At 41.1% G+C, this 22,501-nt stretch overlaps 1 protein-coding gene across 4 annotated transcripts in view; it reads left to right on the top strand.

Moving 5' to 3' along the window:
• The window catches only part of LOC128700299 (AKT-interacting protein-like), a 238,328-nt gene that overhangs the window by 80,556 nt on the left and 135,271 nt on the right, over positions 1-22,501 (top strand). Inside the window, exon 2 of one of the 4 annotated variants that reach the window (XM_070100031.1) lies at positions 17,316-17,660. The exons of 2 other annotated variants lie outside the window; for them this stretch is intronic. In XM_070100031.1, coding sequence (XP_069956132.1) covers positions 17,625-17,660 — 36 coding nt within the window. In that variant the 5' untranslated portion in view covers positions 17,316-17,624. Of the gene's footprint in view, positions 1-17,315; positions 17,661-22,501 lie in introns of those variants that run through there. One more of the 4 variants, XM_070100028.1, reaches the window with a different exon arrangement.

The raw sequence follows: 22,501 nt of genomic DNA, 5'->3' as shown, positions 1-22,501 counted from the left end.
GATCGCAAGGGCAACTTTGGGAATTGGATCTCTTAAGATTAACTCTGGCATTTCTCACCTAACGTCAACAAAGTCAGGAAAAAAACGAATGTTGCAATTGTCAAGAGGAGACAATGTAACCAAAGGTTGAAACAAAGATCAGTCGTGTTAACTGGTGTTGTGCTGCTCTGTCAACTGTCAACATGTTAGGATTTTTGAGGCCATATGTTATACATGTTAACTCGAGCATATTCTTCCCCCGTATCTGTCTTCCTGTTGCCCATCACAACTTAATAATAATTATAATAATATAAACCGCATGTTATTATTAATCTCCGGGGAATGGATGGTAATCAGGCTTGATTCAAGGAAGGTCAAGCAGGGAAAATGGCTAATCACCAAGACTTTGTAGAGCAGTAAAAATGAGTAGTGTGATAATAAGGCAGTCATTTCACTACTCAAACTTCCTTAAGTGTGAAGACAATAGTGCCTGTGCATGGGGGGGGGGGGAGTTGAAGGACGAGGTGTGTGTGTGTGTGTTGGTGGCGGAAGTGTGAGGTGTCTTGAGCCATGCTGTGACCCTCCCACCCGTCGTCCCCCACAGGTACACCACCACCCACTTGCTTCATCAGCCACACCTACTGCCTCAAAGGTACACAAGGTAGAACTTGGTAGGTTGATAAACAGTTACCATTCTGGGATGTATTATAGTCTTATAGGATTGTGAGACGGAAGCCTGTCAGATGTTTTGCACTGTAGGATTGCTGGTCTTTTTTGTCCCATAGGTTCGTAAGATCGGCGAGTATCGGACAAGTTTGATGGTATTGGTATCGGTCAAGTTTGTTGATATCGGCATCGGAATAAAATTAGCGCATCGGTGTTAGCAAAAATTTTGATGTGGTCCCATCACTAATTATGACTGTTTCTTAATAGTTCTATTTCCGGTAACGTTTCCATTTCAACGTATGAGAGCAGACCGTGGGGGCGGTGAACACCAGAGCATTAAGATGTATTTACAGGTGCAGTTTACCCAGCTAGTCTGGTCAAGGTCCTGCTGTCAGTTATACATGTTTCATTTACGTGAAAGTGACTGTAATTACACCTATTACCCTTCCACGTCTTGGTCACCTGTGTTAAATGACTTTGTTTATGTTATGAGCGTTGAAGGTTTTTACCTCTAATAATGTTGCGATTACACTCCCTCCCACTGTTTTGTTGCAGTACATTCCCTCCTGTTTTGTTGCAGTACTCCTACTGTTTTGTTGCAGTGCTCCTACTGTTTTGTTGCAGTACACTCCCACTGTTTTGTTGCAGTACACTCCCACTGTTTTGTTGCAGTACATTCCCTCCTACTGTTTTGTTGCAGTACACTGCCACTGTTTTGTTGCGGTACACTTCCTCCTACTGTTTTGTTGCAGTACACTGCCACTGTTTTGTTGCGGTACACTTCCTCCTACTGTTTTGTTGCAGTACACTGCCACTGTTTTGTTGCAGTACATTCCCTCCTGTTTTGCTGGCAGTATACTCCTACTGTTTTGTTGCAGTACACTCCCTCCTACTGTTTTGTTGCAATACATTCCCTCCTGTTTTGTTGCAGTACATTCCCTCCCACTGTTTTATTGCAGTACATTCCCTCTGTTTTGTTGCAGTACACTCCCACTGTTTTGTTTCAGTGCACTCCCACTGTTTTATTGCAGTACACTTCCTCCACTGTCTTGTTGCAGTACACTCTCTCCACTGTCTTGTTGCAGTACACTGCCGCTACCGTCTTGTTGCTCACCTCACGAGGGCTCGCGCAACACCAGGTGGAGGCAAAAGCCAAGTTACAGAAGCTTTTATTGGTACAGTTTCGCTCTGTGTAGAGTTCTACACGGAGCAAAACGTTGTCCAAATTAAAACTTGTTCTACAACGTATGTCTTTGTTTTAACATTTGTAGGGACTACAGAGTACACATAGAAATCACCACTCGGTAGACGGTGAACATTTCAAAGCAGGGTTCCATGAGTGTACTAAGAGACAACAAGTGTAATAAGCTCAAGATTTTTCAGCAGTCTTTCATCATATGTAAGGGGATTACCAACAGACTTTTGACTGCTTTCAAGAAGGTACTTGATAAGTTCCTAAGTACTTGATCAACCGGGATATAGTTTTTATGTTGAGACTACGTGCCGCCAGCACTAACAGCCTGGTTAATCAGACTTTGAGCCACCAGGAGGACTTTTCTGGGACCGGGCTGCGGGGGCAATGACTCCTTAACGTACTTCAGGTATCACTCAGGCTCAGGTACGCAGTTTCATCCACAACAGCAGGCATTTCAACAGATGTGTGCTTATAACGTAAGTTTGTGATTATATCTATAAGAACGTGCAGGAGGCCTGCTGGCCCATACTAGGCAGGTCCTTTACAATTCATCCCACTAACAAAACATTTGCCCTACCCAATTTTCAATGCCACCCAAGAAATAAGCTCTGATGTGAAAGTCCCACTCAAATCTGTTACTGATTTGTGGCATCATCGCTCCCGCCGCCCGCCCTCAGTCCAGGTCTCCTGAAATTAAAAGGAAATGTTAGAGGAATTAGAAATTTTAGGAAACACAAAGGAACGTGAAGACGAGTGTCAGCTAAATGTAAGTTGAAATTTGTAAGAATTATCTGCCATATTATGTCTTCAAGTGAACCTTACCTGTCATTGTACCTGTGAGTTTTCCTACTTTCACAGCTGGGCCTCTGGCCAGGCTTCCGTGTTGCTGCTGGGGAAGGCTTCTAAATCCAAGGGATTGAAGCTACCCTCCCTCTCATTGAATTAAATCTGATTACCGCCCAGGCCCTTTATGGCCCGTACGGGTTTAGTGCTTTCCCGTGTGAGAGTTGTTGCAACGTCGGCGTGTCCCTCAGAAGGCTGCTTGTCGTGTAAAATATTTACTTCCCAGCAAGTGTTACTCCCACCATGTTCAGAACACCGTGCACTGTTATACTGAGATATAACTGTGTGTGTGTGTGTGTGTGTGTGTGTGTGTGTGTGTGTGTGTGTGTGTGTGTATAATCACTGGCGGTGAGTAATGTGTCAAAAATGTTTAGAAAGTGGACCACCATTAGGATCAGTACGCAAACTTCTCAGCCGCAGTTTACTGTATTAAATCTGTTTTTGGTTCCGGGATCATCACCCCCGCGGCCCGGTCTTAGACCAGGCTTCAGTGGGAAAGGAAGTATTACAGGAATAAGAATTATTAAGAAGAAAACCCAGGAAAGTAAAGGTAAGTGCATGTTGTTGTGCAGAGTCTGTGATTTACCTGTGATCTTTTTAGAGAGGTTTTCGTATTTTCGCCGCCCGGCCTCCCCATTGCTTGGTCAACTAGGCTGTTGCTGGCCCACTGGCCCACATATCCATCATAGCTTTGTTGATCTGGCACATGGTGGAGGTAGTGATCCAGTTTCCTCTTGAAGACTTGTACATTTCTTCCAGTGATATTTCTGGTATATGCTGGAAGCAGGTTGAATAGTCTTGAACCAGGGATATTGACAATGTTCTCTCATTGTGCCTATGGCGGCCCTGATTTTCACTGACTGTATTTTACACGTCTTTCCACATCTCTCACTCTAGTGCTTTTATATCAGAAACACAATTTACAAAGTGTTAAATTGTTTTTGAGAGTTATTAAAGTCTGACAACTTTAACTGTGTTTTTAATACGAAGAAAATGAAACTACAAAAAAATGTGCCACAGTCAGTTGTGTGTGTATAAGACAAAATATATATTATATATATATATATATATATATATATATATATATATATATATATATATATATATATATATATATATATATATATATATATTAAAGCTATTACCAGACAATTTACAAATGAAGTTATATTTGAAATATGGATTCTGAGCTTAGAAACACGGTTCCATTCTGGTAATAATTATTAATTCAAATTTTGTTATTCTAATAACATTGTGAAAAATTAATTCACAGTGTGTATAAATACACAAATGTCGCGTCTCGATGTGTATGAAAACACGAATTTCATTACAGAATATGTATGAAAGCACAAATACAAATAATCATCTGTAGGCCTTTTTTTTTTTGCAGTTTAAGGGTAAAAAAAAAAAAGCTATTCTGGGTATATATCAACCTGCAGATTATGAGAATGTCGCCCTATTTGTTGTGTATTGGTGAGAAATGAAAGTTACTTTGTAATGACTTGGGTAAATTAGTAACACCAGCTTTGGTAAAAGTGTAAAAATCAGGGACAAATTTTTTTTTTTTGAGCACTGTGTATCCCTTTTGTAATACATAACTTGTATGTAATACCAGAAACACACAGTAGCTAAATCACTAGGTAAGTCATCATTACGCAGTATTATACTCGTGCAAAAATATCAAGTGGAGGCACATAACTTGAGTTATTTTTATCCAAAATATTCAGAAAATTGCTCAGTTTACCCCATAATTTTGTCTGTTTCCTTTTTCAACCAAACATCTATAATAACACACCCAGCTCGTATTGTTTTACTTGCAGAATCTTTGTAAGGTTTTAATAGTATACATTTGACTTTTTTTTTACCTGTGCTATTTTTTCCTAGTTTTTCATCCCTCGTATATACAGAAGGTCAAATATACGAATCAGTTTTAGATGTTACATACCAAAGAAAGATGGCACAGTGACCATGGATAATTACAGCATCCTATTATTGTTGAGAAATTCCAATTTTATGACCCTAGTTTTTGAAGGGGTGGGCCGGTAAGCCAGCTGAAAGCCTCGGTCAGATGACCATAAGCTCCACGTGCGGGTCATCATGTGATTAAGACCCTCGTCAGAAAAGTTTCCTAACAAATCTTATCAAACTTAACCATTTTATGATACGATTAAGGAAGACGAGTATTATGCAGCACTTTGGTAACAACCTCCTACATACTATTGGGGAAAAGTATAGAAAGTCTTCAAAGGATAAATCTGCCTAGATTACACATTCAGAATTAAGTTTCTCCATTGAAAGGAACTAACATTAAACCCAAATTATGTAGCATGGGACTGCCGAGTGCTGATGACATTCGTACTGTACAAATATCACACATTCATGGGGCAGCTCAGTCAGCATTGATAGGAAATTCATCATCCACAGTCACTGAGGAATGCGAGGCTGATTGTTGCTTAATAGGGATGGAATTCATTCTCCTAAGACAATAAGAGAAAGAAATTGAATACTGGACGAGTGCAGTGGTTCTTTGATATTCAAAAGTGTTATGTCCAAATACAAAAGCTTTATATTCTTGTAAAATGTATCATGAATACATTCAGGAAGCATTACTTTGTTGTAGGGCTATAATAATTACGAATCAATATTATGCTCTCGGTTTCGAAAATATAGCTGTCATTAATTCTGTATAATGTCTAGTGCTTCATCATTGAAATTAAATAAAACTGTATATAATTATGCATTTATAGGAGCTACAACGTAAATTTTGTCATATACAACCTGCACCATTTTCTGAATTTACTTTCTCACGAATGCATTGTAAAAGCAGATTTTCGGTTTATGAAAAATAAATTTGATTTTGGCAGCATAGGGGATTTATAATGATGTATGCAAGAATTATATTAAATTACACTAACAGTGATGTTTCTTGTTGTCTGTAAGGACAGTCTCATAGAAATGCTTTAACCTAAAAAATATTTTCCCCACCTTGTTTTCCCTACTTTGTTTTCCCAACATTGTTTTTTTTCCGTCTCTGGAATAAAATTATTAATGGTCAGTTAAGTTACGTACATTTTTCATAAAACATATCTTTATATCAAGTTTTTGCTGTACATTAGAGTACTTGATTATCAAAATGATCTTGTAATGAACAATATAATAGGAAAATATGATTTTTTTTTCCAGATGACAAAATATCTTTTCCCAGTGTGTACAAGGACACGGATTTTATTTCCCAGTATGTATGAATACACGGATTTTATTTCACACGGATTTTATTACCCAATATGTATAAACACACGAATTTTACTTCAGTGTGTATGAACATGAATGTCAGCTCATTGTGTATAAACACACGAATGTTATTTTACAGTGTATATACACAGATTTTTCACTGTATATAAACATGTGAATGTCATCTCAATGTGTATAAACACGTGAATGTCTTCTCAGCGTGCTTTTACACCCATTAATGTGTATAAATGCGACCTCGCTCAAATTATTGTAATCGTTAGTTTTCGCTGTGGTAGTTAACCATGTTCATTGTGCACTTAGTGGCACTTCCTCCCCAACAGTTTCTCTCACATAACCGCTGAAGACAATATTTACAGCAAGTACGCGTTGCCTAGGTAACTATCAGCTAGGTCAGGAAGGTGTGTGTGTGTGGGGGGAGGGGCAGAGTTGAATATATTGCTGTTATTAAATGAGATACGATTTACGTCAAGATGTGAATTAACACAAGGTTAAGAGTGAGGACTGAAGATGATGTTGACAACGGCGATATTTTGACAGCACGGAGATTTCGCATTGGTGGAGCACGTGATAACGGATGGGCATCGGCGGTAGTGGAGTACTTTATGGATAGGCACTAACAGTAGAGGTCTTAACCTTAGGTTACTAACGGCGAAACGTTTATAACGGGTAAGCGCCAACTGTTGTGCTCCTGACGTTTGGGCTCCAATAATAATAGACATCTTGATAAATGAGTTTCAGAAGTAACGGAACTCCTGACACCAGCAGAACCTCGACATCGGGAGTACAACCTTGGCCTGTAGCTCTGGGTCAGGGAGACAAGAAACGGAACTAAGGTTAGCGGGGGTTGTTGAGTTGCTTACATGGTGAAGTCATGCATAATGTCTGTGAGACTGTAGCTGGTAAGTTAATTTAGGGACGCAGCTAGTCTTCAAAGGTGGTTAAGATAGGGCACAATGAATAAAATGACTGGGATAATTCACAACTCGGTTGAGGTGTAACTTCAAAAAGAAACTGGGCCAATACCTACTGGATGTGCCTGAATAGCCATGTGTGGTGGCTGTGGTTGTAATTAACCAGATTGTGATAGTAGAAAGATACCCTCTGAAGATTGAATTTGCTGTAGCTGTTCACATTGGAAACACCGTTGCTGTTGACTTTACACGAGTCCTATTTTACTTAAGATTATTTACCTTGTTGATCCCCGGAAGCATCCCTCATTGCATTCTTCAGCCCTTACTGCTTTCTATACATTAAATATTTTAGTATTTTTCGTACTCTTCTCTGTATTTTGCATCGATTTTTTTTATATGTTGAACCACAGCACTGTATGACCCACAAGGGTGTAGTGCTCATTTTTTTAATATATTTAAATTTTCGGCTGGGCCACGAGAGCAGAATTCCTTGAAACTGGTTTCAGGTATGTGGTAATCCAGATTATATATTTGAGTCGCTCAGTATCCAGCAGACCTTGAGTTGGTACAGACTGACGAGGGAAACTCCAGACACCAGTCATCATCAGTCTTGGTGTTAAACAAAGCATTAATTTCCATTTATCTTCCAAGAACTATTGAGATGTAATTGTGAAGGTGGTTCCCATTTTGATGATTGGCAGGTGGATTGACGTGTTTTCAGGGAGCTGTGATGATGATTATGTGCTTGGTACAAGCACCAAACAATGATTGACAGGTGGTTTGGTGTACAGGCGGCGAACAATGATTGATAGGTAGCTTAATGTGAAAATGGCTAGAAATGACTGACAGGTAGTTGATATGTAGAGAACAAGCAGCGATTGACAGGTGGTTTGCTGTGTAGTTGATGCGTAAAGAGCAAGCAGTGATTGACTGGTGATTTGATGTATAGAAAGTTCACGGTATTTAATAGGTGGCTTAATGCGAAGACATGCAGTGATTGGCAGGTAGTTTGTATAGGCAGATAGTTGACAGGTGATTTATATAGGTAGATAATTGACAAGTAGTTTGTATAGACAGATAATTGACAGATGGTTTGTGTAGGCAGTTAATTGACAGGTGGTTTGTATGGGCAGATAATTGACAGGTGGTTTATATGGGTAGATAATTGACAAGTAGTTTGTATAGACAGATAATTGACAGATGGTTTGTGTAGGCAGTTAATTGACAGGTGGTTTGTATAGACAGATAATAGATAAGTAGCTTGATGGACAGACATCCGGTAATGATTTACAGGTGGTTTGCTGTACAGGCAGTTGGCAATGATTGACAGGGGGTCTGGTAGACAGCAATGACTGACAAGCGGTTTTTTGTATAGACAGCTAGCAGTGATTGACAGGTGGTTTTGATACACATATCTAGCAAAGGTTTACAGGTGGTTTGACGGACAACAGTTATTAATAGGTGGTTTGATGGACAGCTAACAATGACAGGTGGTTCTTACAGGCAGCTGACTGTGATTGACAGATGGTGTAATGTACAGGCAGCTGGCTGGAAGGTGGCCGTTGAGATTATTGTGGAGTTGTGAGCCCTTGTCAAGAGGGGGATACCTTGATGCTAGTGAAGGGCTCTTGATTGAAGGAATTGGGGCTATTCTTCCTCGAGACAAGCATGACTACACCCGCGCCCCAAGATCTGTGTGACCCGTACGGGTTTAGCGCTCCCCCTTCCTGTACTGATAATGCAGAGTTTTGTGTTCTCATGTTGCAGGCAACGTGAGTGTGTCACCTCGCATGTTTTGCATGTTCTCAGGTGTAGTGTTCTGTCAGGCATTGTCATCACGTGCTCAGGTGCGCTGGTATTTCACGTTACACTTCACGTACTCAGGTGAAGTGTCAGGCATCATGTCACCACGTACTAAGGTGCTATGTTATGTCACGTGTCTTGTCACTTCTTAATCAGTTGTGGTGCTGTGTCACGTTTCATGTCACTGCACACTCAGGTGTTACGTCACGTCACGTATCACGTCATTACGTCCCGCAAGACTCAGCTCTTGAGTGTGTGCTCTCAACGTGAACATTTTCCAGAGGCAGATTATGTTAAACAATTACCTTCATTGACGGAAGTTTGTCACTAAACAGTTCAAGAGTAAAGCCTCTTCTTATAACCTTTTAGTGATATTTTTCCCCGAAAAATGATAAGGGCTTTGTGTGTGTGTGTGTGTGTGTGTGTGTGTGTGTGTGTGTGTGTGTGTGTGTGTGTGTGTGTGTGTGTGTGTGTGTGTGTGTGTTCGCGCGTGCACGTGTTGAAGCATCAGTGTCGATGAATTGAGGAGACCCACATGAAGACAGAAACACTGTGTAGAGACTATATTTCGACGGAGTCGAAATATACAGTTTCTTTCCTCACTGTGTCTGCCTCCGTGTGAGTTACCTCAATTCATCGACAAACATCCGCGTCATTTTAATGCTTCAAAACAAGCACAATACACACACACACACACACACACACACACACACACACACACACACACACACACACACACACACACACACGCATGCGCGCGAGAGAGCTAGAAACAAAAATCTCTTAAGAGTAATAAAGGAAAGAGTAGCTACAACATCCATTAACCATATTGGAAGAAGTTATGAAGTTAACCTTACTGTACTTTTCAGTAAGGTCACTCCTGCATGTATCACCATTAATAACTCATCAGTAGCAGAAGCTTCAATTAAAATACATGTCTTGCTAACGATCATATTTGCTAAATTTAGGATGAAAAAATAAGCTTCTATGACACACAGCATAGTTGCAGTTACAGGTAAACTGCAACTAACTTCCCTGACTCGCTTCATAAAGGAATAATGAAATAAAACAATAATTGACTGTATTATTATTAAAACCTAAATAAAAGTTTTGATTTAGTGAAGCGGTAGGAAAGTTCTTTCTAGAGCGAAACGTCGTGTATTATAAAGTTTTGGGGTTTAGCGCTTCCCCCTTGATTATAATAATAATAATAATAATAATCATAATATAAAGTTTTGGTGTGGTCCGGGTGTGTACGAGTCTCTCCTACTGGTTTACCGCACCCAGACACTCGCATTGCTGTCAGTCATTTATATACAGTTAAAGTGGCAGTCACCCAGCGTGATTGAGAGGGACGAGGAAGAGGTGATGCCAGTCTGTCAGCTTCCACGTACAGTTAGTCATCTTGGTGAATTACTCCCACGTACAGTTAGTCATCCTGGTGGATCACTTAATAACGTCGCATTGAAATCTCCCGTTTGTTGTAGCCCCTGGAGCGCTGCCACCTGGATTTACCGATATTGAACTGTATGTCGCTGAAAATTTGCAGGGGGTTGGAGAGCGAGTGTGTATATGTGCTCATGGTTCAGGGAATCACCGCCTTCCCTACGGCCCGGTCATTGAACATGACTCTTCAGTTAGACATGAAATAATACAGGCATAATAATTATTACGAACCACGCAAGGTAAATTGTATGCTAAATGTTAGTAGAAATTTGTGAGATTTATCTGCCATCTTTTATATTTATATCCCTTTGATATATCAAAGGAAAGACAGGAAAGACGAGCAGCTCTGCCAGAGTGTAATTCCAGAGTTTTGTTTCACTTTTATGCTAGGACGCTGGTGCTTAATAAATACATTGTGCATCACATTTATAATCTGATATCAGCATGGTCAAGCTTGATGGTAAGTACGTCCGGATGTTGATGGTCCCCGGGTCAAGCCACTTACTAACAACATTTTTATTTAACCTGTAATAAACCATTGGTCCGTTACCCGTGTGGCTCATAAGGTGAAGTAGAAGGTTCAACACTACTGTTGGTGGTGGTGGTGCTGCTGCTGAAATTTCCACACCATGGAACAATAAATTGATACGTACTATTAACTGCCTGTCGGGTGTTGTCTTGTGTTGATTGGATGTAAGCAACGTTCTTATCACAAGTGGTGGAACACAGGTTGTGGTGGCACATAGGGACCACCTCGCATCATGGTAAAGATACATCTTGAAGAAGAAAATTTTATTGGGGCAACGTTTTTAGCTCCAAGTACAGAGTGAAACGTTGTCGTAGTGAAAGTTTGTCTTGCAACGTGTATCTCCTGACTGTTGTGGACAGTACGTCATTTAGATGTAGCTCCTACCATATTGCTATGGTCACTTACTCTGCAGTGTGCGTGTGCGTGTGTGTGTGTGTGTGTGTGAGAGTGTGTGTGAGTGTGTGAGTGTGTGTGAGTGTGTGTGTGTGTGTGTGTGTGTGTGTGTGTGTGTGAGAGAGAGAGAGAGAGAGAGAGAGAGAGAAAGAGAGAGAGAGACTGAGACTCTAGTTTCAGCTGATATCAGGCACTTTCGCACCTCCATACGTGTTAATGCGTTCACTCCCGTTCCCCCACGCACGCACGCTCAATTGTTTTCGTACACACACACACACACACACACACACACACACACACACACACACACACACACATATATATATACGTATTAAATTGGGTCATTAAGGCTGCAGTTCACCTGTACACTAACACCTAAAAATTATAAACTGTGTGCACCACTCTGGGTGTATATACTCTGATACAAGAAGCAGGAAGGTAAAGTACTGTTGTGTCATCTGTATTTCATGAAATGCTAAACCCTTGTGAATCTTTGAGCGAAAGAAATGATGGAGGCTCGTTCCTTTATTCTTTAGTCAGTGGCCGGCCTCTGTTGGTGATGGACCTGGAGAGTGAAGGAGACAGTGTGGCCTGGACCTGGCATCTCCATGGTCATTGTGTTTGGTTCGCTGCCTGTGTTCCTATTGTGTGTGGCAGCTTGTCTCTCCTTTCCGGCAAGCTGTTTGCTTTTTGTTTGCGTCTGTATGCCTATTGTTTATGGACCCTGTGTGCTTATTGTTTGTGGCAGCTATTTTTTTGCCTACTGTTTGTGGCAGCTTGTGTGCCTGGGTGAGAATCTGGGAGGGGAAGGGGAGATACTGGTCTGGGAGGTCACTGTGTAGATTTTGAAAGATAAAATTGTGTAGCGTGTCGTAGCATTTTGGAAAGCGGGTTTCATCAGCAGCTGATGTTGAGCAATGCTTATGCCTCTTATTGGTGATGGTAGTGCTAGTGGTGTTGATAGTAATACTAGTGTCTGTAGTGGTAGTAGTATTACAGGTGACATTGTTTGTATTGGTCTTGGTACTAGTATTAATAGTGGAGGTAGTGGTACTAGTGTTTGTGGTGGTGGTAGCGGTGATAGTAACACTTGTCACCAGCAGGTGCACAAGCTGTGACTCGCACAGTTGACCACGTGTTTACGTTTCATGTGGTGCGTATCGTAGCATACTGCCTTCTCTTCCATCAGGCACCTGTGCTCACGCTGTTGAGGTGAGCCTTCAAGTGTGGCGACTCAATGCTCAAGGGCTAACCAGGTGTCAGAGCTTCGATTTGGGCTTAGTATCAGCATTAGAATGAGAATGACTGTGTAGTGTAGCTAATATATACTGTGGCAATTATTGTGTGGACTAGCTACACTGTATGCTATATTATTGTATTAATAGGGAAGTGATAAACCCGTAGAGATTATACAAAGTCAGGGGAATAAGAGAGTGGGAGGTAATCAGATTTCATTCCAAGAAGGGGAGGGCAGCTCTAATTTAAGAGCCCTTCACTAGCATCAGAGCATCCCTTCCTTGAAGAGGCTCTATGATGCTTCTTTTCAGACCATGACTCACAACTGTGTGTATCATGCTTGTAAATTTACTGCAGTTATATATATATATTTCAGTGTCATTGGTATTTGTTTTAACCTTATTACTGGACTAGTTGTAAGGTGATTGTCAAAATGGAGTGTCATTATTATTTTTTTTTTCGTATCGAGAGTTTTACCTGTGATACCGCAGTGGCTTTTGTACTCACAATGACTCACGCTTGACCAAACCCCTTTGTTTCCTGACATTTAATTTTCCTCACAATTTTTATTTCCTTATGAATAATAGTCTTGAGCAATCGGTATTTTTTTCATTTACATTTGTTATCTACGTAGGAATCAGCATGCTGGTGATGCTAATTCCTTCGAGATGAATCTCTGAAAATGGTAACATTTTCTTCACGAAAGTTGGGATGACGAAGCTGTCTTGGTGGCATACGTAGTCTGGTGTCTGCACGAACACTGACACGTGCAGATATCCTCCTGTATAGTTAAGACAATTGCTGAATTAAGTTCAGCTTGCACCCCCAATTCTGTATTTTTACGAGTTGGCCAGCGAAGGACGCTCACTGGGGAAGCCCTGTGAGTGTACCTCCCGTACATCACCCTCCATGATGCTGCTGAAATTCTCCAACCAAGGAATTGGAACTACTCTCTTCTTCCCGAATTAAACTTGATTATCTCACACTTCCCATTCTTTGTATGTTTCGTACGGGTGAGTGTAGCTTAACCTTTGAATATCAAGACAATAATCCCGACGAGGTCATGACTTATGCACCATGAAATATAGAGGTTTTGAACTGTTCTGCCACGGGTCATTTTAAGCTCAACCTTATCTGAGGTACTCACTCCTCTTCCCCTCCTTCCCCACGATGCCACCCACAGCAGTCGGATAACAATCAGGCAACCAGATAAATAATACACATGTTCAGTAGTTTGGTGACGAGACGTTTCGTATGCTCAGCAGGCTTCTTCATTCGACATGTAGAGACAGCAGAGTTCGTGGAGATATTGCCATGAGATGATCAGTCTCTCAGTCTTGGTGTATGTTCATCTCCATAGTTTAACACACCAAGTGAAGTGATGAACCGGGGATTGCACTCTCTCTCTTGATTACCAGCCATCGAAGTCATCCGTCACTCTTCAAGAGATTCTCGAAAGCTGTTGAAATATTCTTGTTCCAAGGAATTGGGTCTAGTTTCACTTGGATCAAACTTGATTGCCCTCCACTACACAGGTGTTATGTAGAAGTACGCCACAATGTTATCCGTTAATTGTTGTAAGTGTGATTAATCCTTAGGAAGAGAAGGGGCATACTGAGCGTATTAACACATGTTTAACACCCTGGTCAGAAGATGAACATTCCCGAAGAATCATCCAACAGCTGCAGAGGTTTGGTAGCGGTGTGTGACTGTCTTGCCTCAAGGTCCCAGAGGCCAGCAGTCAAGTGGACATCCGCTTCACTGGTGATAACCATTGACTCACTGCTTCTACCAGAACATGTCTTCTGTTTCAGCCAGAGAAGGTTCTCGCGTGCCGTCGTCACTATCCTGTTCTCCAAGTAGCAAGCTCGTTTGTAACACGTTACAGACATACCCGTGTTTGATTTTTAAGTACACTATCACACCCCGACCAGAGGCTAGATTTTCATGTTGACTACCTGATTAGCCAGGCTGTTGCTGCTAGCGACCCACAGGCTTAATAAATCTAAAGTAGATACTTATACAAAATTAAATTAAGCAGTATTTCATCTAGTAGATTATTTGCATACATCGGCAGTAAGAGTAAAAAATGAACCTTGAAGCACTGCATGTGTTACTTCGCTCTCCATTCTGACACCACCAGTACTACCCAACCCCCACCACAATCACCCCCCGTCATAACTCGCTGTGACTGCTGTCTGTTCGGTGTTTTCTTTGCCATTGTAGCACACTCCTAGTCATTATAGTCTGGGTTTCTAATTTCTATATTAGTCTCCTATGAGGGACCTTGTTACATTCATTTCTTGTCTGTTCTTTCTCAATGCATCAGAGATTAATGTTAGGCAAGATTTTCCCTCTTGATTCTTTTTTTTAAGAATGTTTACTAACTTCGTATTATAATCTGTGTTGTGCAGTGTATGTCAGCAGTACTCGTAATAGTTTAATGTCTCATTGCATCCAGTTGGTGTACCGCTGACAACAGTGAAGAAAAGACACGTCGCGGAATAAATTTTTATGGGGGCAACGTTTCACTGTGTTGAGCTCTACACAGCGGAAATTTCAGTATAAAAATGTTCTGCAATGTTTGTGTCATTTTCGAAGATCAGAATTACATTTATAACTTTCTGGCCTCGTTAGTGCCCTGCATAGCTCTACCGCCTCCTTCAGTATCCATGGTGAGATTTTTATCTGATCGCATTACATTTGATGTGTCCAGTTCCTTCAGGCAATATTCTACTTGACTGCTTTGTGGTTTTCAATTGTATTGCAAGGCCTCTCTTAGCTAGTATCCAACAGCTGTATTGTTTCCATCGTGAACAATTCTTGGACCATTTTATGGCGTTCCTTGCACGTTTTCCCTCAGTAGTGGATGGGTGGACTGGAACTATCCGGGGAGGTGCTACCGTCATGTTATCTGAGGTTGAAATGAAAGCCTGCTACACGTTTTTTTAATCATGGAGGATTACTGTTGCTGCTTTGTCTCATGAGCATATACGATGACAGGTAAATTCTAAAAAACTACTGCTAACTCAGTATATAAATATATCTTTTTTTTAATAGTTCTTATTTGATATTTCTTTTACAATTTTTGAGGTCTGGTTTTTGGGACAAAGGAGGGGTAAGAGTCCCCCCAGGAAAGGTTGGAGGGAATGGGCAAAGGAGGTTTTCAGTGCTAAGGGCTTGGACATCAGAAGTCTTGTGTGAGCGCGTTAGGTAGTGAGCTCTTTCCCTTTTTTCTTCAGTCGGATTATGCGATTATTTATGGCTAGCTTTCTTGTGTGATTGTGTAGTAGTTTAGGTTGAACTTTAATTTTGGTTACTGCTATTTTCATGTTTTTTTTTTCTGCAACTCTCACGTTTCTAAGGTATTCATTCCTGGCTATTATGTACTGATCTCGGCTTACTTCAGTTCCTCTTCTGTATTTTTCACGTGTTTTCAGGTTCTTCGTTTTCACTTCCTTGCATGCCCATGTCTGTGCACCTCTCTTCTTTCATTAAGACGAGTCTCACAGCGGCTTCCTTGCTCTTCTGGTTAAGAAAGTCTATCATGTCTTCCTCTTCATTTAAATCATTGTCCCACTGCATTTCCAACATGAATTAGCTTATTTTCCCATATATTCCTTTGCGTTTATTCCCGTCTTGCTTTCCCACCAAGATGCAGTGGTAGTTTGCTCATACAGGTTCCCAGTAGTCTTCCCCCACAGTGCCATCTTGAATGGCTGAACATGAGGTACACTCTTGAGGGTTCAACTTTTTGCTGGACCTTTAGCATAATAGACAAGGAAATTCACTGACATTGTGTTATACGTTTGGTCATGCTTCCTTGATGAGAGCCTGTTCAACTAGGCCGTTGTTGTTAGCAGCAGATTGGCCCATATGGCCATCACAGCCTGGTTGATCCGCACTCAGCGGAGGTAGTAATTAATTTTCCTCTTGAAGACTTCTGCATTTATTCTGGCAGTATTTCTGATTTCTGCTGGCAGCAGGTTGAAGATTCTTGGGCCACGGATGTTGATAGTGATCTTTTATTGTGGCTCCCCCTTTTTTTTCACTTTTTTTAACACTTTTTCTCATACCTTTCACTCCAGTAAATTATGGTAGTATTAAGTTTTGGGACCTAGCACTCAGTATCTTCCAGATGTATATTTTTAGATTTCTTACTCTTCTTCGCTCGAGAGAATGTATTCTAAGTTCTTAGAGGCGTTCCCAGTGCTTAAATGTTTTGTTAACTGCTAAAAATAACGATCGCTACATTTTCCAGCTGCAGTCTCTGTCCTTGCATGAATCGAGTTGTAGGTGCACGTCTCCTTTCTCCCGTGCGAGTTTCTTGTTTACCAGTCGTCGTCTTCCTTATTAAGTCTCTTAAGATTACGAGCTTTGCTCTCCTTCCATTAGTTGGTGGTGCTGCCCTCTTTTAGATATTAATAATAGCTTGTATTCCTTTTTGCTAGCTCTTTTACGTGCTGTGGGAAGGGGTTGTAGGTTTCAGGTATTGTAATCTTCGTTGCTCCTGTTACTTTAGTTGATAAAATATAATCCATTAACCGCCTGTGGTCTGGGGGCTTCATTTTCTATAAATTTAACCTCTGATGGTTTGTATTAACAAGGCTCGCTCACACCTTACTCCCGTCCTCTTGATATCTTCCCATCGTCTTATAATTTGGTATTAGTGGGGAAATATTATTTTAATTAGTGCTATCATTAATTTTGTTTTTACTCACTGATATGTCTGGGTTGATTTTTGAGGGAGATTCTTTCAGTATTTATGTTCATCCCCCGAGGAGCGTGTAGGGTTTGTTCACACAGTGGAGTGGAGTGTAGACTATAGTGTGAGTGTTAACTCTCCATGCAGTGTAGTGTATAGGATGTTAACCCTCCATGCAGTGTAGTAAAAAGGGTGTTCACCCTCCATGCAGTGTAGTATAGAGGGTGTTCACCCTCCATGCAGTGTAGCATAGAAGATATGTGAACCCTACGTGGTGGGTAGAACAGTGGTAGTATTGCTATAGACACAGTTGCCAGTGTGTTGGTTAGAATAAGTTCAGGCAGTGTACATCTTCAGGCGATCTTACAAGAGACGTATCCCACATACGCAAAACATATAACAGTAAATGCCAAGTTCTCTGCAAATAAGGAAATACGATAAGACAAGCAGGAAGTATTGAGAACAAAACTGGAGTGTGTAGGTGTGTGTTCTCTTACACCGGAGTCTTCACCAGCTTCTGCAGGACTCAGGCGAGGGGCGGGGGCGTGCCGCTGTGCTCACTTGATTGACAACTGTCAGTGGAGGTGAAGAGGGTGCCCCACACGCCCTCTCCACTCCCACGCCTACGCCAGCGCCAACATAGGGAACGGACAGCGCAAGATCAAGATGTTGGAGGCTCGCTTCCAGTTTAGATATGTTCTGGTGAGTACACCTGTGTTCTATTTCCTGGTGAGGCTTGTATGGATGAACTCACTCATTTTTGTGGGTAATGATCTGAGCGATAAGACTTAATGGCAGCCTGTAGTTCAGCATAACCACTATTCCTCGAGTGCAGGTGAGTGCTTGTCGTGACGATTGTATATTTTAGTGTTTATGTAATATTTTTGTGCGTGTAATTGCTTCCCCTCTAGGAGATAGTTGGATTTATTAGCGTTGTCCTTGCAGCTGACGTCACAGTAGTAACTTACTGGAAGACAAGCCATCTGGGCGGCGTATATGTTGCTTCAGTATGTTTAACTGTTTGATATATATATATATATATATATATATATATATATATATATATATATATATATATATATATATATATAAATAATTATGAATAAAATTATGTAGTTTTGTGTTCAGTGTGGCACTAAAGAAGAGGGTCAGTATCCTATTTGCTCATTAAGGTTTGGAAATGAGAAACACTTTTCAACAAATGAGAGAGCTGGAACCTTAGACAATAGTATACCTGGAGAGGGCTTCGGGGGTCAACGTCCCCACAGCCCGGTCTGAGACCAGGCCTCGTGGTGGATCAGGGTCTGATCACCCAGGCTGTTACTGCTGGCCGCACGCACACTGACTTACGAACCACATCCCGGCTGGTCAGGTACTGACTTTAGGTACCTGTCCAGTGCCTTCTTGAAGACAGCCAGGAGTCTGTTGGTGATCCCCCTTATGTATGCGCAGATTCAATATTAAATATCCCGCCATGAGCAGTGAGTATCCCGGTAAGTAATTTAAATAAAAGTTTTATAGGTAAACAGACAGTGAAGTATTAAAATGACTTCGTAATAGTAAACACTATGGATGGGGCGTTTGTTTGCCTGAAGTTTTAATAATAGTCTCAGCAAGGCTTATGGCGTTACATGTTGAACGAATGTATCAACATTGGCTTATTAAGGTGTATAAAGGGGGTACGTGGAAGGTGGTGTCGATGTCCGAGGAAGGGTTGAAAAGAGGGTGTGGAGGATGTTTGATTACCTGGATACCTGGAGGTTATTCCGGGGATCAACGCCCCCGCGGCCCGGTCCATGACCAGGCCTCCCGATGGATCAGGGTCTGATCAACTAGGCTGTTACTGCTGGCCGCACGCAGTCCAACGTACGAGCCACAGCCCGGCTGATCCAGCACTGACTTGAGGTATCTGTCCAGCTCTCTCTTGAAGGCAGCCAGGGGTTTATTGGCAATTCCCCTAATGCTTGATGGGAGGCTGTTGAACAGTCTTGGGCCCCGTACACTTATGGTATTTTCCCTTAGTGTACCAATGGCGCCCCTACTTTTAATTGGGGGCATTTTGCATCGCCTGCCCAGGGGCTTGAACGTCCAGCAGGCACTTGTGAGCAAGTTATATCGCTGTGTAGGAGAGCAGCAGTTGAGATTGTACATGTTTTTGCTGTGTTAAGGAATTTAAAATATGTAGTCGGTTAGCTAGATTTAAGTTCGAGTGGTGAGAAGTGCGGTCACTGCACTGTAAATCTTGGAGGATATTGTGGTTCAGTAGTTTAATACTGGATCGTGATGTCTGTAGCCTTCTGGTAAGACAGCTAGTTATGGTGAATGGTGAAAAAAAATCGATTTGCTTTAAAAGTTATGGAAGTAATTTCTAAATACTACTACATATATCCTAGGATAGCTGGTTAATAAAATCAATGATAAGCCAGCTAGTTAGGATGAAATCAAGTCTAAATTTTAAGATATCTCTCAGGATGGATTGCATTACATACATTCGCACCTCTTGAGAAAAATCTTGAGGCTCTAGCGTTTATATCCAGACCCTGATCCACCACGAGGCCTGGTCTCAGACCGGGCCACGGGGGCGTTACCCCTGAAACCCTCTCCAGGTATACTCCAGGTATCTCCATCTTGTATCTCCAGCAGCAAATTTTCAGGGTTTCAAGCCTATTGAAGCAAGTGTGTAGGATACTGTATGCAATATTATTCGCGCTGCTGAGGGAAGACAATCTAGCACAACTTTGTGTTACGTAGCGTGACCCTTCGAGGCTGTTTCCGTGAACCACCGCTACGCTTACCTGAGCAGTATATTTATCCTCGGCCTGGTGGATTAAGTGACCTCGATGCTTGCTGGAGCGTCGGGGTGACGCCACATGAGGTACTGCTGGTGATAGTGTTGTATTCGTCTTTCCAGTTGTCAAATGACCCGTTCACTGATGCCGTTAACTTTATGGCGGGAAGGGTCAAGAGCTAATCACTAGTGAGCTGTGCTATAGACAGTGGTGTCTACTAACACAGTTGTGGTAGTCATTGTCTCCTTCCCCATCCCATACACACACACACACACACACACACACACACACACACACACACACACACACACACACACACACACAACTACGTAAATATATAGTGTATTGACTGCTTACCACGTCATTGTTGTAATGTCTTTGTGAAATGAAGTGGTGCATTTTGTATAGACAGGTCATGAGAATTGTTTAAGAGAGTCACCAGTTATTCCTGACAGAAGAGTATCTCTGAATGGTCTCTCAAAGTATTTTTCTTATTACCTACAGATGATCAGTAAGTAGTATTGAAAAGTGTACAAACATCTACACATGTTAGACACAAAAGGGTTATTAGGCTTAAATTAAGTCCCTTTAAAGGAGGTGCCATAATGATGGTGAAGGAATTTGGAGTCTGCCTTCCCTTCCTCGGATTAACCCTGACTAAACTCCATTTCCAAAGCGTTGTATGACCCTTAAAAATTTAACGCTTCACCAACAATATACTCGTATTTCCTTTGTCATATTTCATCACGCAGGATATGGCTCATACAAGGTGTTGAAATCTGCCAGCTTGAGTTGGGTGGCTTTAGTAGGGCAATGAGGATATCGTCAAGTATTCCACTAAGAACTTTCGTTCCAGCAGAGCTGCAGTTACTATGTTTTAGAAATTACCATCTCTCAGAATAGCCTATCCTATACACAAGGGAAATGGTTATTTTTATGAAGGTATCTCCGTCATCCTAGTCAGGGGGAGAAGGGAGAGAAAATATGTATGAGAAAGAGAAAAGAGAGGGGGAAGGGCGAGATAAATTTGGATGACATATATCTAACTATACATTAGCATACAACCATGGAGTCATTATATGCCATTGTATGGTGTAGTCATGATTTTTTTAATATAAAAAAAGGGATAAATGACATCAGCACTGGGCTGCTACCATATTCTGTATGATAGTAATGGGAAGGATCAGCGAGGGATGAAAATTTAGAGGAATATTCAGTAGCAGAGTGGGAGTACTAGAGTACCTGAACCTGTATTCCCACTTACTTGTGTCCACAGTGCCGTATCTATGTCATCGTTCCTCACAGTGTGTGCAGCAGACTACGCCCCTGGAGAAATTAAACTTCTTTGTTCGTGCTTGGTAATAAAAGTACTGTGTGTATGAGGACGATTGAGAGCTTATTCAAATATTACTGTATTAACGAGAGTACACAGTATTTTCTGAGGTGCAAGTAGTGAATACTTTATTTAACACGCACCAAATACTATGCAGAGGTGCACTCGACTATTGTTAAGTAGTGTTAGTTGAAAATATTGTATAGTAAATACACCTCGGATGGACATGGACATCATAATGAGAACAACGTGAGTGTTGGAGTCTCAGACGCCCACCTGTGAGCAACTGCCATAACTGTGTTCATCTTCACGCTGTGTGCGTGTATGCTGATATCAGCGTCTAGTAAAAATAATCTGACAGGTTATTCTTCTATCATTAGATATAAAGGTTCATATCTTACAGTCTCATAGTCTTTCAGTCATTTTCTTAAATTATTGCTCTATGTAACTTGCATAATCCTGCTAAAGTCGGTCTATTTTCTCACCGCATTTTGGACTTCAGAGTTTCTACTTGGCTGAACATATCACTGGGAGTAACATCACTCACACATGTTTCTCCACTATACAGTATGCTCTCTTTCTTCCTATCTTTGTGAGAATTTATAAAATCCTGGTGGGCGAAACGTTGTCTCAGAATGCTATAGGCAGCTTATTGTTTTATTAACATATCTACCTAACCCTACTCAACCTAACCTAAAATAAAGAACTTTAAAAAAGTACAAAAACTTTAAGAATTTGATATTGAGCGCCACGTTAGAAAATTGACACCATACGATGTGACTGATTATATGACCCCCCCCCCCCATTCCATCAGTTTTTAAAATTTTGCTCAACGTCAGTTTTTAAACGTTTATATTTCTCCAAACTGTGTTTTAATTATTTTAAATTAGGTTGAAATAATTAAGGGTAGATTTGGTTAGGTTGTAAAAACACTTAAAAAACGTATATTTAACAAATAAAAATACAAGGAAAATAGAGGCTGCGATACGTCTGGCAACAAGGCTGCAGAAAAAAATAGGAAACGTTCTAATTTAACCGTTTACTTCTCATGGTGCGAGAATGACTGATACAACGAGGGAGCGACAAGCAGCAACCTCTATCACCACGGTTCACACCCAGTTTTGAGGGTTGTCCCCTATCATAGTTGGTCCTTATCTCTCCTCCTCTTCCTTTGTAATTCATGTAAAATTATAAAGAATATTAAAAAAGCCATCTTATTTTAATAAGAAAATTGATAAACTAGTTTTCATTCTTAACTATATATTTTTAATTATTCAAAAGAGTCTAAGAAAAAAATGGGAAATGTCCAACATATAAAGTGAGAACACAAAAATTTTTGATACTGCATCAGAGTTGCCAGATCCCGGATAGTGGACACATGTCAGAGAACAGCGAAAGTCTCCTTTTAAGTTCACCAGCGC

This window comes from Cherax quadricarinatus, chromosome 71, assembly GCF_038502225.1.
Source record: "Cherax quadricarinatus isolate ZL_2023a chromosome 71, ASM3850222v1, whole genome shotgun sequence".
NCBI lineage: Eukaryota > Metazoa > Arthropoda > Malacostraca > Decapoda > Parastacidae > Cherax > Cherax quadricarinatus.
Note: the sequence above shows the minus strand (reverse complement) of the source record. Positions and strands in the feature narration are given on the sequence as shown.